Source organism: Choloepus didactylus, chromosome X, assembly GCF_015220235.1.
Source record: "Choloepus didactylus isolate mChoDid1 chromosome X, mChoDid1.pri, whole genome shotgun sequence".
In the NCBI taxonomy this organism is placed as follows: Eukaryota; Metazoa; Chordata; class Mammalia; order Pilosa; family Megalonychidae; genus Choloepus; species Choloepus didactylus.
In genome coordinates, this window is record NC_051334.1 from 37230651 (window position 1) to 37249485 (window position 18835).

Sequence of the window (18835 nt, forward strand, 5' to 3'; positions counted from 1 at the left end):
AGCTACAAAAAAAAAAAAAAAAAAACACTTCTCCATGTGGTCTTCATCTTTTAAAGCTCCCAGACTAAAGAGTGGTTGCCTATGTTTTGTTGCCTACTGGGAAGACACATACCATACCAGTGGTGTGTAACCATCTGTACAAAATCCCATGTTTATGCAGCTATCCTTAGAAACCATTATTGAAAGAGACAATCTTCAGGAAGCAATTAGGGGTTATTTCAGGCAAGGCCTGGATTGTCAATAGATTGCACATATCTAAGGATGATGTGGTATCACAGTGAGAATTGAGTGGTATCACAGTGAGAATTACTGGGTTTGTAACTAGATAGGGTGGCTACAATCTCCTGGACCACTGAAAGTAATGCATAGTAATTAAAGCCATCTCAATTTCCTAAGTGCTGCATGTTTAGAATCCCTTTATAGGGAATTTCATAAGTGTATAAAGGTCAATTTTATAGAATTACTGCACACTAAAACTATTGAACCTCTTTAGTCACAAATATAACTCCACCTTCCGAGTTGCAAAGCAAATTTTCCATTCATCTCTCAATCTTTGCTTTGGTGTCTGCTATAATAAAGGCCTAATCCTAAGAAAGATGTTTTTCACTTTTTAAAAGTTGTGATCAAGAATAGGCCACTTTTTTATACTCAAACTTTGCAATATAACCCTAAGAAAGCTAAAATTACTTTAGAAATATGATGATGAGTATAGGTGGTGAAAATACATTCAGTGACTTAAAATTAAGATAATGCCCAACTTGGAAAGAAGAGCAGAAAAGTACTTTTTACTAAAGAAAATGTAATGAGATGTTACTACCATTTAGGGCAGCATATTGGTACTTTACAAACATAAAATTATAGCTTTACAAAAACCCAAGTTAGTACTTACATTTGAATACCCTAATTTCACATACTTAAAGCCCTTAATTTAACAAAAAGAACACAGCAACAACTCAATTGCAAGTTGACAAAATAGCAGAAATATGTTGCCAAAAATAATCATTAAAAGCTAGTAAATAGTTACAGAATATATTTTTACAGTGATTTTTTTTACAGAATTTTGTGTTAGAATCATAAAAGGCATAAAATAGAAAACTATTAATTATGTTGTAATTTTGACTACTTGATTCATTTTAATGGTATTTATTCCTTACAATCTATGTGGTCCCACTCTCATTTTCTTCCCCACTCCTTCTATAAAGAATGTCTTACAATAAATACAATGCCATCGCGTTAACTAGTCAATGATCACACAGAAGCAAAAGAAAGGCACAGGAAGATAATCTTTATTATATTTTTTAACTAGAAACAGAACAGATAGCAAATTCACGAGGTATGTTTTGATGACTATTTTTAAAATCAGGTTTCATGACAATAATCAAAATTAAGCTTTAAACTGCACAGATATTTTGGTCACTATCATTATCCTCAAGGGCACAAGAGCCAACAGCCTGCAGTAACGTAAAGTTAATGGCTGTCAGAGTTTTTCATGTGCTAAAAATGTAGCGCACTGCATTAAATTCTATCTTTATATTTGCTTGATATTCTTCAACATTGAACAATTATTGTTATTCAGCAAAATATCAAACATGCACACAGTATTCCTACAAGAATACTCCCTTTGATATTGTCAATACTAAACTAAGCTCTTTTTTCCAGAAAAATTCAGTGAATCATGATCCCAGACTGTATGTATTAGTGTTAGTGGTAATACGCAAAATTGACTTTGTTTTTAAGATTAAATAGCAGATTGACTTCACATTTGGTGGCCAGCTGTGTGTACCCTAATTTCTCATCTTTTATTTTCTTAATAATTTTACATTTCATAAGCCCTGAGTTATTAGATAACCTGCTAATGATTGTATACTTTTACTTTATACTTTACTCCACTCAATTTGAACCCCACATAAGTATTTAAAGTTATATACAGATGGTTGTAACTACAACAATGATATAATTCACTACTAACATAGTTAGATTGCTAATAAGGCCTATAAAAGTTGCATATTTTATGCATTTTTAACTTGCTAGGAGCAATTCTTAAAATTACATCTATAATTCTGTCAGTAATAAGTGCTTTTCATTTTGCTTACTTCTACATGAACAACCAGATTTACTTTTTTCCTCTCTTGTAGAACAACTCTTTTTTTCTTCCCCAAACATAAATGTTACTGTTTTCCAACCAAATAGGTGCTAAAAGAAACTGAGAATCTAAATAGCATATGAATAACTGCAATGCTTAGAGAGAAATATGCTCACAATAGGCATTCAATAAATGTTTGTTACATGTGGAATAAATGAATTGTAAGGCAGTTGTTTGAGTCATATGCAGTTCGACATACACTGTAACTAATTTTGTTTAACTAGGGAATTTAGGTTACCAGATTTAATTCAAATGTAAATTCAAGCATTTGAAAATAAAAAACAATTTAACAATTCTCAGAAAAAGTAAAGTTAATCATAGCTGTTATTGTAGTTGATAGAAAAAAAGAAAAGAATTCCTTTCCGCTAAATTATTTGTATAACTAAGGGGAAGAGATAAAATATTAAGTATTGGCCAAGTCATTATCATTTTCTCCACAATTATCCTTGCAGCTTTTTGATCTCTATTCCTGTTAGCTTCTCTAGCTGAGAGAGAATTTTATCATCTGAATGTATTTCCCCATCTCCTAAGTACCTAGTGTTAGCGAAAAGCCACCATATCATGCCATATTTCTGCATTTAATTTTTGATAACATTCGATTTTTCCTATTTAAATGATGCTGTATAGGATATGAAACAATCTGTCAATTTACTATGCAAATGCTTGCTTATTATATTTTTTGTTAGTGTTGATGCATGTTGTGTACTTTTCATCTAGTGCATTAATAAAAAACTACTACTCTTTTTAGAAAGGATACACAGACAAATTCTTAAGGTAATGGCTTTTGCCTAACATTTTTAGTTGGTTACAAGACAATTGAAATGGCAAAAACATTGACTACGCAGTTGGATACACAGACACATTCTTAAATTAGTGGCTTTTGCCTAACAGTTTAGTTGGTTACAAGACAATTGAAATGGCAAAAACATTGACGATGCAGTTCATGGTTCGGTTCTCCCATCTTACGGTACAGGTTCCTGAAACACGCAAAAGAAGGACTTTTAAATACCAGGAAAACATCAAAATGTCCAGGATATATATGTTTTTGATTGGTTTTAATATTTTATTTCCTTCAACCTGTTAAATCCTTACATTTCATATTTTCTTGAAGGCATGCTTGTCACTAGGTACAAAGCTTCCTGTTGATTGATAAGAGTCTCTTTGGAATTTAACTAGAGATGAATAAGCATTTGATAAAAAGTGCACTGTTTGGCTTTGCTACAAGTTGGATTTTGTTTGAATCAGCTGAAAGGTCTCTTACCATCAGATGTAGTATCCCAAAAACATGAGCTGGCAGTGTGAAAGCCATATGCACTCCTCTGCGCCACTGCACAGGTCACTAAAAATAATGTCACAGAGTTAGGATACTCACAAACAAAGGGAAAAATATCCAAAATCTAAGCGTTTGAGGTCAGAGCTCTGAAAGCTGTAAAAACAACAGAAAACAAAGCACCCAACAAATGGATTGATGAGAAAAAAAAGTCAATCATCTTGATTATCCACCATGATGTTCTTGACCCCAAAGAATCCAATCTGTTGCTCATTGCCTTAACCATTGGTGATCGCATGGCAGTAAAGTACTGGGCCAAATTGTGTGCCTTGTCCCATGGGCATAATATAGGCACAGAAATGAAAGAAACATTCAACTTTATAAACAGTTATTGAGGAGAACTTCACAGTTCTACCTGCAAAGAGGCATGGGATACTGAAAGGAACACAGAACTGAGAGGTTTTCAATGGAAGGAGATAACGGATGAAAATGTAAAGGGTGATGCTGCTACCGAGGACAAGCAGATGCCTGACAACAGCTCTAACTGCTTCTGAGTAGTAAAAAATCTCTATTTTTTTCATGTAGTATATTATATATTATCTTTGGATCAATAAATAAGTCAGAAGTCCTTCATATCTTCTTAGAATTCAACTTAAGTGTCTATCATCCACATACATTCTCTAAATTAGGAGAAAATCAGAAGGACAAAGGTGAGTAAACTAGTGAGGAAGGACACTAACACTTACCAACATATTTATAAGCTTTTCCCAACTTAACCAAATGGGTTAAGGATTGTTCCACTATTTTTGCAGTCCACTGGTTGATATTGTTTTGATTATAATCTTCACCACCCAAGATGTCATCTACACACTAAAGTGGCAGAGGATAGATAAATTAGCCAAAATGACAAATTTTACGCAAACAGCACCAAAAATTTTTTTCAAGAAATCAAGTATATTTATAACCTAGTAAAGCATCTTGGAAAACATGCATTTGGTAACCATTTATTAGGCACTGTCACTAATTGATTAGGTGGAAATTCTTTGAAATTCTTTGAAATTTCCGTCTGCATTATCTCACACTATGAGATACTATGGGGGCATATAAAGATAAATATGATATGGCCTCTGTTGTAAAGAACTTAATAATCTAGTAGAAAAGGTAATAAAAGAAAAGGTAATAAAAGAGAAAAGGTAGAAAAGGTAATAAAAGAAAAGGTAATAAAAGAACTCTATTATCTATATTATCTATAATACAAGGGTGATAAATTAGTACATAACCGATTACCATGGCAAGGGTGTTTCAAGAATGGCTTTGAAACAGCTGGGATTTTGAACTGGAAACACAGGATGGGCATAATTTTAAAATGAAATTATTATATATAATAATTACATTCTCATTTATACTACTCAATTGCTTAGCTAAAAAAAAAAAAAAAATGAGCACACCTGCCACTGAAAGCAAATAGCCAACCAACACCACTTTCCAGGTGCTCTAGCAACAGAAAAGTAAAAAAAACTTTGCCATTGTGCTTATCTGCATCTGGTTCTGATATCCGATTAAGAACACTGGTTTTAACAGCACAATTCTATGTTTTAAGGCTGGCTTTGCCACCTACTCGCTGTGTGACCTTTAGCAAGTGACTTACCCTCTCTAAGCCGCTATATTCCTAATGATTAAAGTAGGGATAACAGCATGATTTTATCAGGTTGTCATGAAGAACCTGACAATGAATGCACTTGGCATTCACTATCAGTACAGTGGCTGGCACAGACTAAGCGCTTAAATAAGGTTAGACATTATTCTTATCATTATTATTATTGCAGCTGTTATTTTGTATCAAGTAATAAAGCATGGGTAATAAACCACTCATTCAATTCATTTATATTATCCAACTTAATAACACACACACATGCAACTTTCATTTACTATAATTAGATTGTAGTAAAGATTTATAAAGACATTAATGATTATGGAAGCTTAAGCTGGATTGTATAAAATCTTCACTAACGATAAAATTTTAAAAGAGAAATTAAATAATTTAAAAGGATTGAATAAAGTAATATGGCTCAAATTATTCTTAAAGAATTTTCAATAACCTGACAGATTAGGAGGGGCAGTGGCCTACGAGTCACGAGAACAGGGTTTTAATTCCGGCTTTACCATTACCAAACTGATGACCTTTGGGCAAACCTCTTCTCTCTAGACTGCCCTTCTGTGCTAGTTTGGGATCTTTTGATTAGGTTGTTTCCATGGAGATTGACCCACCCAACTGTGGGCGAGACCTTTTGATTAGATTATATCCATGGAGGTGTGACCCTGCCCATTCAAGGTGGGTCTTGATTGGTTTATTAGAGTCTTTAAGAGAGCTCAGGTCTTTCTGTCTGTTTGGAGATGCAGACAGAAAGATGTTTGGAGATGCTAAGCCAAAAGATGAAGCCCAATTGCCCCAGAGAAGCTAAGAGAGGACCCCCAGATGCTTGGAGAGAAATGATCTGGGAGAACAGTAAGGATGCACAGGAGCTGACAGAGAGAGGCTAAGAGAGACAGAAGCCCAGAGGCATTTTGGAGAAAGCCATTTTGAAACCAGAACCCAGGAGCAAAGGACCAGCAGATGCCAGCCACATGCTTTCCCAGCTGACAGAGGTGTTCCAGAAGCCATCGGCCTTTCTTCAGTGAAAGTATCCTCTTGTTGATGCCTTAGTTTGGGTGCTTTTATGGCCTTAGGACTGTAAATTTGTGACCTAATAAATCCCCCTTACAAAAGCCAATCCATTTCTGGCATTTTGCATGACAGCAGCTTTAGCAAACTAGAATCTTCCTTAAAGGAAAAGTGAGAACTTTTTTTTCAGAGAACTCTTTCTGGTTCTCTAAAAGGACCTCTCTAAGTTCTCTGAACAAGGGAAGACACCATTTGGGGGTGGGGCCCCACTGTAAATAGGCCTAATTAATATTAATCAACATTTAGCCTTTTAATTATCATTAACCGGGAGGCCCACTAGACAATGAGGTCATTAAATAGCTCTATATTCCCAGGGCCCAGCTCAGGACTTGAGCACAAAGTAGGAATTTAACATTTGTTGTAGTAACGTTGGCTTTGATATACTGTCTGGGGATCCTAAATCAAATATACTTTAGACTAAGTTCCAAATTAATTCCATTTATAACTCAATTTTTTCTTTGAGTATATATGCACATCACTGATAAGTGAGTGGCTCTAAGACTTCAGCAGGAAAAAAGAAGGAATGAAAGAAAAAGTCATCAAGAGATAGAGAAAACAGAAGTACATATTGAAACTATATAATCTAGGAAGTGCCGAAAGGTTTTAAGAGAGTTCTCACTCTCAAGACTTTCTAATGAAATGGCTCAATGGCAGAAGAAAGTTGACTCATGGGAAGAGAGGAGGAGGGAAGGGGGTAGACATGTAGCTGAAGAAAGTAGCCCGTAGCAATTTCTCTAAAGTCCTACACTTCATATAAAAATTCAAAGTTTGTTTTTGATGTCAAGATGTATCAGAGTTTGTATTTAAAAATGTTTTCAGTTAAATGATTTACATGACTTAATTCCCTCTCCCAAATACTTAAGTAAAATTCATGTTCTTAAATGCATCCAGTGGCTTCTAGCACTACCCAGCCACGGCAAAGTATATATATTCAAGTGTAAGAGGCATGTTTTAATTAAAAAAAAAAACAAAACAAAACATGCACATGGTTTTAAAAGCCCAAAGGAATAGAAAGGCTTAAAATGAAAAGCAAAAGTCCCTTTTCCACCCTTCCCCATCCCCAGTCTCATTCTCCAGAGGAAAAGACCTTTTAGTGTGCAACTGTTTATAACTTTAAAAAATTCCAATCAATGCAGCAAGCTTCAAGATGAAACAAAAATGTATAACTCACCTCTTTAACAATATTGTGAGCTTCATCGGCATTAAAGCCCTAAAGGGAAAAACGAAAGATAAAGCTGCTTTCAACACAGACTTCCTTTTATTTGTAGACTTGATGATATATATAATACCCCAGGCTGACCTAGACAGGTGTTAGTGAAAGAGACCATTAGTGATAAGGGGCATCAGGTCTACCTTGCCTGCCAATCCTACCTGAACACTTTTAAAAATATAGGACATCTTCCCCACCCACCTCCCAGGAGGTTTTGATTCAGGTCTGGGGCAGAACCTGGGCAACTACTATAAAAAAATTTTTTTTTAACTTTACTGGTGATTTGGATGAACAGCCTAGACTGAGAATCAATGTATTGTAAAGTCTGGGAAATGGATATAAAGATGTATTGTGTTAACAGTATATAGGAAATGGTTGCAGGTAAGTGAGAATGAGGTGGTCTATGAAAAGACTAAATAGATTACCAATTTTGTTTTTATTTTATCCTAGGCAAAAGTGTGTCTTTCCTGAATTAAAGATTATGAACGTACTTGCTATTTCAAAATTATTATCAGTTTAGTACTGCAAATAGATTGGCAACTTAGTCTTTTCTTTAGAGTGGTTTGTTAGAATCCTGAATTCAAAGCAAGTCTTATAACTGAAACTGTGGAACTGTAACTCATAACATTCTTCGAAATTTGCTAACCACTTGTTAAATCATACTTTGAAAGTTATCACTTTTCTGTATATATTTCTCAATAAAAATGTAAAAAAATAATTAGCTGCATGGAATTTACAATAAAGAATATTTCATATTTAAAAAAAGCAAGTCTTATGTGATAAGACTGAACCTTAAACCAAGACATTTCATGTAATACATTATTGGTTTCCATGGAGATCCTTATTAGGTGCTTTATGACAGCATTTTTGTAAAAATCACTATAGAAGTGTAACTTAAAATTAGCTCAAACAAGCAAATTCTGAAAATAAGTTTCTGACAAGTATCATCTTGAGTACAGATTAAAGTTTTTCAACTTTAAAAATACCCTGAATATTTAGGAGTATTATGAAAAGACATCTCATGTTTTGATCCTGTTAAAACAATCATTTTGCTTAAAATCAGGACCTTAACTATTTTCAAAATTTGACTACAATTCACTTTGATTTGGAAAGTCACCTAATAATGGGGATGTACAGGGTGGCTATGGCAACACATGTAATTGTATTTCTTTTAAAATATATTTAGGAAGTACTGCAGTAAAGAACCCTCTTAGGACACAGGAGACTATAAGTTGTTGGGCAGGATCCCTGAGGGTGAGCTAGCCATAGGATTTCTTGTGCCTCAAGTTTCTATTTCTAAAATTAGAACATTTAACCATTCACCTGCAAGCTAAGTAAGTATGTACGCTACCTGCTTCAGAGAACTAATTTAAACGTGGGTTTAGCTTTGGCACAAGCCCGCATCCTTAAAGATGACATCTGCTGGACCTGAAGCCCCTTCCATGGGTCTAATACACCATTTTAAGGTGTGCCCCTACCACGAGCCTACATTTATTCCCCGTACCCCACCCCACCCCACACCATTCACTTATGGCTACCACTGGGCAGAAAATGTCTGTCTTCTCTGCCCTTGCAGGCCTGTCAAAGACTATGCTGGGATCCAACAGACTTCATCCTCCTAGTAGTTAAGTGAAGCAAATAATACTCTGGGTCGTCAGAGGCCTGGGTTCAAATCGAGCATAAGTCATTAAACTTTGGGCAAGTCACTTAGACACCATGAAAGTCAGAGTCCCCATCAGTTAAAAGGAAGATAACTGACATCATGGGGTGAGAATGACGTCATGATTAGGATTAGGGAAACCAGAGTAGGCAAGCAAAGGCTCCTAATCCACAGAGCATCTCTCCTTCCAGCCCACCCAGGCCAGAAGAGCGGGAGCGGCTCGGTCACCAGGGCCCGGAGGGACCCGCAGCCGGGCCTCGCTCGCGGGGTTGCAGCACCTGCTTTGGGGACGCCAAGGGGAGGAGAAAGCAGCCGGGAAGACCGGTTTCCAGGCCCGCCCGGCAGACTGGCCGCGCCCGCCACCCCATCCCCATCCCAACGCCACCCCACACACCCCAAGCTAGGTTTCCCATCCCTCGGCCCTGGTCCCACCTCCTGCCCCAAATGCTCCTGACCACCTCGGTCCCCAAGCCCACTCTCAGGGGCATGGGGAGGGGAAGACGCGGATCTGCGGGGCGGATCCCCTGTCCCGATTCCCAGTCCCAAGGATCGGAGCCGGGTTCGGAAGACGCCACGCCCCAACTCTCCCGCCCACTGGGCGCTGCCGGAGGACCACCCGGCGGAAACCTCGCGCCGGAGCGGGCGGGGGTCGGGGTCTCTCCCGGGCGGCTGAGGGGCGGTACCTCGTCGCAGTGGCGGTGATATTCTTCCATGGTGCTGCCTAGTCTCCCCCGAGGCGGAGCGAAGGGAGGGTCAAGCACCGCAGCCGCGCACTGGCCTCCCGCGAGGCCCCGCCCCGTATATGGCCTCAGGCCTTCCCCGACATAGGCCCCGCCCCTGTGTCGTAGTGGCCGAGCCCGCCAAGGGCGGTGGGAGACGTCTCCCCGGTAGCGGGGGAGGCCTCCTAGGCAAAGCGCTTCAGTCCGGGAGCCTCCTCCTTGCTGCCTCCGACCTTTCTGGAAAAAAGGAGAGGTGTTAAAGAGCTGGGAATTGTGCCACAGTGTAGAGCAGATGGAGGTCCCCTAGTAGCAATCTAAACTCTCCATTACTGATTGAGTGACCACTGCTGTGGTTATTTGCACACGTTCGTTCGTTCATTCAGTCAGTCATCTTCCAGCAAACAGGTGTATTTAATGAACTGGCAAACAAGCCACTTTGGTTTGGCCTTTTACTATAAGCTATTACTTAACCTCCCACAGCCTGAGTTTCCTCACATGAAAACTTATAACAATTTCAGAAATGATTGTAAGGATCAAATGAGGTGTTGTATGCACAACTGCTAAAATAGATACTCGTACATCCCTCCTCATCCAGGACTATTTTAAAAAGGAATATATAATTTATGGGAGATAAGGAATATCCTAAATTAAATTATAAATCTTAGCAGAAAACAATGGCTACATTTATTAAGAAATTACTAAATTATGGATGATCTAAACCTCACAACAACCTGGCAGGTTTGGTGCTGTTATCATCATCCCATTATTAAAGATGAAACAGGTACAGATAGTTTAAATAACTTGCCCAAGGTCATATAGTATAGTTGAATAGAATAGAAACTTAAACTCAAGTAGTCTGATAGCAGAACTCAAGTTCTTTGACACTGTATCAGTCAACTATTGCTATTGTAACAACTTAGCACAAATTTAGTGCTTTAAAGCAGCACAAATGTATTCTCTTGCAGTTTGGGAGGTAATATGTCTAAAGCCGGTCCTCAGAGCTGCATTCCTTCTGGAGGCTGTAGGGATCCCTTGCCTTTTTCACCTACATTCCTTGGATGGAGCCCCCTTCCTCATCTTCAAAGCCAGAAGTGTAGCATCTTCTTTTCTCTTACCTCTGCTTTCAGTCTCACAACTTCTCTCTATGACTCTGACTCTCCTGCCTCCCTCTTATAAGGACCTTTGTGATGACACTGGGCCCACCCAGGTAATCCAGGATAATCTCCGCATCTCAAGATCCTTAGTTGAATCACATCTGCAACATACCTTTTACCACATAAGTCAACATATTCACAGATTCTGGGAATTAGGACGTGGGCATCATTACTCAGCCTACCACAATCCCTACACTATTTTGCTTTCCCAAATCAAAGCTGGAAGATTCATTAGTCTTCTAATCCAACTCTCTTATTTTACAAGTAAAATTGGAGCTGAGAGAGGTGAAATAAATTGTACAAGGACACACAAGTATTGCTTGGACCCCTGGGCTTCTGCATCTCAGGCCCCTCCATTTTCTGCTCTCATCTTATGAACTTAGATAGATAAACAAGTATACTTGTTTACATAACAATGTGCAATTTGTTAGCGGTTCTCCTATATTGTAGATTGCGTCAAGGTTACTGCAGAAAAGCTGCAAGTCTTAGAAGAAGCATATTTCCCTCTTTCAGGTATTTTTTTTACCATAGTTATTATTATCCCATGAGCAATTCCAGTAGTTTATCAGGAGACTTAGTCGTGCCCTTGGGAACACCCACCTTACTTCTCTAAAGAACTGTTTCTAGGTGGGTCAAACCTCAAAGTAAAATCATCTTAAAGCTGCAAGAGCCACCCGATCACATCTCAGGTTTATGTTGTGTAGTAGTTCCTGACAAATTATAAAATGATGTGAAGAAGTGTCGCTCCACTTACCATTCCTGCATAATAAATTACTCTCCAAATTAGTGGCTGTTCCAATTTGCTAATGCTGCTGTTAAGCAAAATACCAGAAATTGATTGGCTTTTATAAAGGGAGTTTATTTGGTTACACAGTTACAGTCTTAAGGCCATAAAGTGTCCAAGGTAAGGCATCAACAATAGGGTACCTTCACTGGAGGATGGCCAATGGCACCCAGAAAACCTCTGTTAACTGGGAAGGCACATGGCTGGCATCCGCTTGCTCGCAAGTGGTGTTTCAAAATGGCATTCTCCAAAATGTTGTTCTTGGGGCATTTTGTCCTCTTTTAGCTGCAGCTCCTATTCAAAATGTCACTCTCAGTTGCTCTCAGGTCCTTCTGTCTGTGAACTCCTTTATATGACTCCAGTGATCCAATTAACACCCACCCTGAATGGGTAGGGTAACACCTCCATGGAAATTATCCAATCAAAGTCATCACCCACAGTTGGGTGGGTCATATCTCCATGGGAACAAAATCAAAGAATTACAATCTAATCAACACTAATATATCTGCCCCCATAAGATTGCATCAAAGAATATGGCTTTTTCTGGAGAACATAATATATACAAACAGGCACAATAGCTTATTAATTTTATTGTATTATGTTCAGAGATTCTGTTGGTTAGAAATTTGAATGGAGAACAGCGGGGATAACTTGTCTCTGTTTCATGGTATCTAGGGTATCATCTGGGAAGACTCACAGACTGAGGGTAATGTGATTCTGAAGGCTGGACTCATCTGAAGACTTACTCATACACATGCCTATCTGGACCCCAGGCTGAAAGGAATCAAATATTAGGACTACCAACTGGAGCACTAACATATGCTCCATGGCCAGTCCAAATGGCTTTGCTTCTTCACATCACAGCCTCATGGTAGTCAGACATCTTACTTGGCAGCTCAGGGCTCCAAGTGTGAGTGTTGATCTAGCAAGGGAGAAGCTATATTGCCTTTTTTTTTTGGTATTATTTATTGTTCCAGTTTGCTAATGCTGCCACTAAGCTAAATACCAGAAATGGATTGGCTTTTATAAAGAGGGTTTATTTGGTTACAAAATTACAGTCTTAAGTCCATAAAGTGTCCAAGGTAAGGGGGTACCTTCACTGAAGAATGGCCAATGGTGTCCAGAAAACCTCTGTTAGCTGGGAAGGCACGTGGCTGGTGTCTGCACCAGAGTTCTGGTTTCAAAATGGCTTTCTCCCAGGACATTCCTCTATAGGCTGCAGTTCCTCAAAAATGTCACCCTTAGTTTCTCTTGGGGCATTTGTCCTCTCTTACCTTCTCCGGAGCAAGAGTCTGCTTTCAAAGTCCATCTTCAAACTGTCTCTGTAAACTGCAGTTCCTCTCTCAGCTCCTGTGTGTTCTTCAAAGTGTCTCTCTTGGCTGTAGCAAGCTTGCTCCTTCTGTCTGAGCTTATATAGTGCTCCAGTAAACTAATCAAGGCCCAAGCTGAATGGGCAGGGCCACACCTCCATGGAAATTATATAATCAGGGTTATTACCTACAGTTGGGTGGGTCACGTCTCCATGGAAACACTCAAAGAATTACAATCTAATCAACACCAATAATGTCTGTCCACACAAGATTGCATCAAAGAACATAATACATCCAAACCAGCATACTTATGTTTTATTATTATTTAAAATTGAAAATATTCACATATATGAATCTCCCTATAGTTTGAAACAAAAGATAAATGATGGGAAATGTTTGGAAGATATCCTAAATGAAAATATTTTGGCAAATTATCCATGCTATAGTCAAAATACATGGTTACCTCATAGTACAACTGCTTAAAGTAAAATAGCAACTTAAAAGTTTCCTTTTACTTTACTTTCAGTAAAACCAAAATATGTTTAATATGAGATTTAGTTCTCACTTTCCCTTTAAATTAATAGTATCGACTAAGGGCATACCTTCACAACATGATTCTGTATTTTGACTATTACTGAAAAATAGCATTTCAGTTTCTTCAATGGCTTTCACTTGACAATTAGTCACAAAAGAGTGCTGGTCTAACGTGGTTTATATGTCTACCTGGCTTTAAGATCAAAAGAAAGACTTTTCCTTTCAATTCAATTACTGCTGGTATTTGTTCAACAAATGTTCCGTTAATGAACTTTCCTACAACATTTGGGCAAAAGAGTTCTGTTTTGGAAGTCAAAATTTTATTCTTTAAAGGTATTACTGAAACCTTTTAGATATTTTTTGTGTTATTAAAAGTATTGTCATAGAAAATGTCTGCTCAAGTAGTTTTCCCCAGTTTAACCTCTCTGGGAGTGGGGATGGTTCTTTAATACAGGTAAATAAAATGATTTCTGATATTTTATGGTAGGTGCTAAGAAATTATTTAAATCAATCATAATAAAACTTTTATTTGGAAATGTATAATGAAGAACTTGGCTGGTCTTTGTCCCTCATTTCTAGGATAGATCCTCTAAATCTTTGGAATTTCTAGTGATAGGAGTGTCTTTGGTATATATAATGGGCCCCAGATCACACTTGATAGTTTATATTGATAAGGAGAGAAGGCTCAGGGTGGGGCCACACCAGAAAAACCAAACACATGATTACAGGGTAGGGTTTTTTTTTCCCTCTTCTTTTTACATTGTTTTATTGAGAAATATAACCTATATACAGAAAAGTGATAACTTTCGAAGTACGACTTAACAAGTAGTTAGAGAGCCAATGTCAAAGAATGTTATGGTTTACAGTTCCACCATTTCAGTTATTTCCTTTTTGAGAAGTATAACACATATACAGAAAGATGATAACTTTCAAAGTATGATTCAACAAGTAATTACAGAGCAAATTTCACAGAATGTTATGGGTAACTGTTCCATAATTTCAGTTATTTCCTTATTGTAAAATATAACGTATATACAGAAATGTGATAACTTTCAAAGTATAATTTAACAAGTAGCTATAGAGCAAATTTCGAAGCATGATATTTGTTATAGTTCCACCATGTCAGTTATTTCCTTCTAGCTATTCTAGTACCCTAGAAACTAAAAAAAAATTATTTATATAAAGATTCAGTGTAAAATCAGTGTCTTATTATGTAGAACATAGGGGACCTAGAGATAGACAGAAGCTAGTGAAGGGGGAATGATAACCTAATATGTACAGACATAATAATGAGGGAGAACTTAAATGTATGGGAATGGATAGGGGTGATGATTGTTCATTAGTGGGATTATAAGTATCAGTGCCGCATTGAAGGCAAACATGATTAAAAGTGGTTGTTTAAAGGCATGTAACTCACAAAACAAGTTTGGTTGATCACTGTCCAGATAGCCCTGAAGATGGAGACAGTGATCAAATGAGAGAGAGGAGTAGCAACTGACAAGATAGGATTTAACAAAGGATTATGAATGCTGAATCTTTTTTTTTTTTTGTAGTTACAGTGACCAACCAAACTTGTTCATATTGATAAGGGGTGTCAACATTATGGGGAAGAGGGATACACCTGGTTGAGGTTATCAGAGAGGCTGTTACCTCTGGGTTTTGGGATTTATCTGGCATAGGAACACTCTGGGGATTTAAGTACCTAAAAAGTAAACTTGGTGAGTGAAACTTTTATAGAGTGCCAGATAGGGACCTAGGAATTCTTTAGTATTTTGGGGACTACTGTGGATTTGAGCTTGGCATACTGTGGCCATTTGGGATATCTAGCTGGAGCATGCATAAGAGTAACCTCCAGGATAGCCTCTAGACTCTATTTGAAATCTCTTAGCCACTGAAACTTTATTTTGTTACCTTTCTTTTCCCCCTTTTGGTCAAAAAAGCATTCTTAATGCCTTGATGCCAGAGTCAGGCTTATTCCTGGGAGTCGTGTCCCATGTCACCAGGGAGATTCACTCCCCTGGGAGTCTATATTGCCTCTTATGACCTAGTCTCACATGTCCTGCAATGTCACTTCCACCATATTCTGATCATTGAAGCAGTCGTGAGCCCACCAGACTTAAGGAGAGGACACAGAACCCACCTCTCAATGGGAGAAGTGTCTAATTGTTTGGGGGCCATGTCTTAAAACTATGACAGGTATATTAGCTAGTACTCTTTAGTTGCAAGAAACAGGAGCCTAAAGTAAGAGAGGCCAAAATAAGGGCATCTATTTTCTTGATAATCAGAAATCCAGAGGTAGAGATAGTTCAGGTACTTCAGTTGCTCAACAGTTTTTTGGAGCCTTTGTGCTTTCCATCTTTCCATACCAAAACCCCCAGCATATCAGCAATATTTTTAGCCTCATGGTCACACATGGTTGCAGCAGTTCCAGGTATCACAAGGAATAAAGGTATCACATCCAATGGAGAAGACTGACATTGCCTTGGGATCATCATTTTTTATTAGGAAGGCAAATCTTTCCTTTAAGTTTCCAAGAGACTTCTCTTAAGGTCCCATTGGACAAGATTGGGCCACTGATTGCCCTCTTGGCAAAACATATGGGAAAACATATGTTTGGTATTTCCATCTTGTATAGTGAAAAGTGAATTCTGCTAGCAAGAAAAAAGGTTTGTGAAATAATTGTTAGTAGTTCAGTCCTTTCCAATCTTTTTCATGTTATGGCAAGTATAGATGATATTTACATTATAAATTGGGGGAAAATGAAGGGACTTTGGGAGCATCTTTATGGAGTTTGATTAATAAACATTTTTCCTCACATTATATAATTATAAGGAAAATAAAATAAAATGGAAAATGCATTAAAATTGAATTTGTAGAGGCGGGGCAAGATGGCAGACTGGTGAGCTGTATGTTTTAGTTACTCCTCCAGGAAAGGAGGTAGAAAGCCAGGAACTGCGTGGACTGGACACCACAGAGCAATCTGACTTTGGGCATACTTCATACAACACTCATGAAAACGTGGAACTGCTGAGATCAGCGAAATCTGTAAGTTTTTGCGGCCAGGGGACCCGCGCCCCTCCCTGCCAGGCTCAGTTCCGTGGGAGGAGGGGCTGTCAGCTCCGGGAAGGAGAAGGGAGAACTGCAGTGGCAGCCCTTATCGGAAACTCATTCTGCTGATCCAAACTCCAACCATAGATAGATGGAGACCAGACACCAGAGAATCTGAGAGCAGCCAGCCCAGCAGAGAGGAGACAGGCATAGAAAAAAAACAACACGAAAAACTCCAAAATAAAAGCGGAGGATTTTTGGAGTTCTGGTGAGCGTGGAAGGGGGAAGGGCAGAGCTCAGGCCCGAGCTCGGGCCCTGAGGCGCATATGCAAATCCCGAAGAAAAGCTGATCTCTCTGCCCTGTGGACCTTTCCTTAATGGCCCTGGTTGCTTTGTCTCTTAGCATTTCAATAACCCATTAGATCTCTGAGGAGGGCCCTTTTTTTTTTTTTTAATACTTTTTTCTTTTTCTAAAACAATTACTCTAAGAAGCCCAATACAGAAAGCTTCAAAGACCTGCAATTTGGGCAGGTCAAGTCAAGAGCAGAACTAGGAGAGCTCTGAGACAAAAGGCAATAATCCAGTGGCTGAGAAAATTCACTAAACACCACAACTTCCCAAGAAAAGGGGGGTGTCCGCTCACAGCCATCATCCTGGTGGACAGGAAACACTCCTGCCCATCGCCAGCCCCATAGCCCAGAACTGCCCCAGACAACCCAGCGTGACGGAAGTGCTTCAGATAACAGGCACACACCACAAAACTGGGCGTGGACATTAGCCTTCCCTGCAACCTCAGCTGATTGTCCCAGAGTTGGGAAGGTAGAGCAGTGTGAATTAACAAAGCCCAATTCAGCCATCATTTCAGCAGACTGGGAGCCTCCCTACACAGCCTAGCAGCCCAGAACTGCCCTGGGGGGATGGCACTCACCTGTGACATATCACAGTCATCCCTCAACAGAGGACCAGGGGTGCACGGCCTGGAAGAGGGGCCCACTTGCAAGTCTCAGAAGCCATACGCCAATACCAAGGACTTGTGGGTCAGTGGCAGAGACAAACTGTGGCAGGTCTGAACTGAAGGATTAGACTATTGCAGCAGCCTTAAAACTCTAGGATCACCAGGGAGATTTGATTGTTAGAGCCACCCCCCCCCCCTCCCTGACTGCCCAGAAACACGCCCCATATACAGGGCAGGCAACACCAACTACACACGGAAGCTTGCTACACCAATTGGACCCCACAAGACTCACTCCCCCACTCACCAAAAAGGCTAAGCAGGGGAGAACTGGCTTGTGGAGAACAGGTGGCTCGTGGACGCCACCTGCTGGTTAGTTAGAGAAAGTGTACTCCACGAAGCTGTAGATCTGATAAAGTAGAGATAAGGACTTCAATTGGTCTACAAATCCTAAAAGAACCCTATCAAGTTCAGCAAATGCCACGAGGCCAAAAACAACAGAAAATTATAAAGCATATGAAAAAACCAGACGATATGGATAACCCAAGCCCAAGCACCCAAATCAAAAGCTCAGAAGAGACACAGCACCTAGAGCAGCTACTCAAAGAACTAAAGATGAACAATGAGACCATAGTACGGGAGACAAAGGAAATTAAGAAGACCCTAGAAGAGCATAAAGAAGACATTGCAAGACTAAATAAAAAAATGGATGATCTTATGGAAATTAAAGAAACTGTTGACCAAATTAAAAAGATTCTGGACACTCATAGTACAAGACTAGAGGAAGTTGAACAACGAATCAGTGACCTCGAAGATAACAGAAGGGAAAATGAAAGCATAAAAGAAACAATGGGGAAAAAAAATTGAAAAAATCGAAATGGACCTCAGGGATATGATAGATAATATGAAACGTCCAAATATAAGACTCATTGGTGTCCCAGAAGGGGAAGAAAAGGGTAAAGGTCTAGGAAGAGTATTCAAAGAAATTGTTGGGGAAAACTTCCCAAATCTTCTAAACAACATAAATACACAAATCATAAATGCTCAGCGAACCCCAAATAGAATAAATCCAAATAAACCCACTCCGAGACATATACTGATCACACTGTCAAACACAGAAGAGAAGGAGCAAGTTCTGAAAGCAGCAAGAGAAAAGCAATTCACCACATACAAAGGAAACAGCATAAGACTAAGTAGTGACTACTCAGCAGCCACCATGGAGGCAAGAAGGCAGTGGCACGATATATTCAAAATTCTGAGTGAGAAAAATTTCCAGCCAAGAATACTTTATCCAGCAAAGCTCTCCTTCAAATTTGAGGGAGAGCTTAA

The 18835-nt window shown here is 38.9% G+C and overlaps 1 protein-coding gene across 1 annotated transcript; it reads right to left on the reverse strand.

Annotated features, from left to right (window-relative positions):
* Positions 1 to 1265: 1265 nt before the first annotated feature.
* Positions 1266 to 15920, reverse strand: DYNLT3 (dynein light chain Tctex-type 3). Its single transcript, XM_037820781.1, has 6 exons — positions 15873 to 15920; positions 9689 to 9961; positions 7307 to 7345; positions 4160 to 4283; positions 3405 to 3482; positions 1266 to 3120 (listed from the first exon to the last, which is right to left on the reverse strand). Exons 1-6 carry the CDS (start codon positions 15918 to 15920, stop codon positions 3044 to 3046), a joined length of 639 nt encoding a protein of 212 aa, XP_037676709.1. The 3' UTR covers positions 1266 to 3043.
* Between the last annotated feature and the right edge of the window lie 2915 nt (positions 15921 to 18835).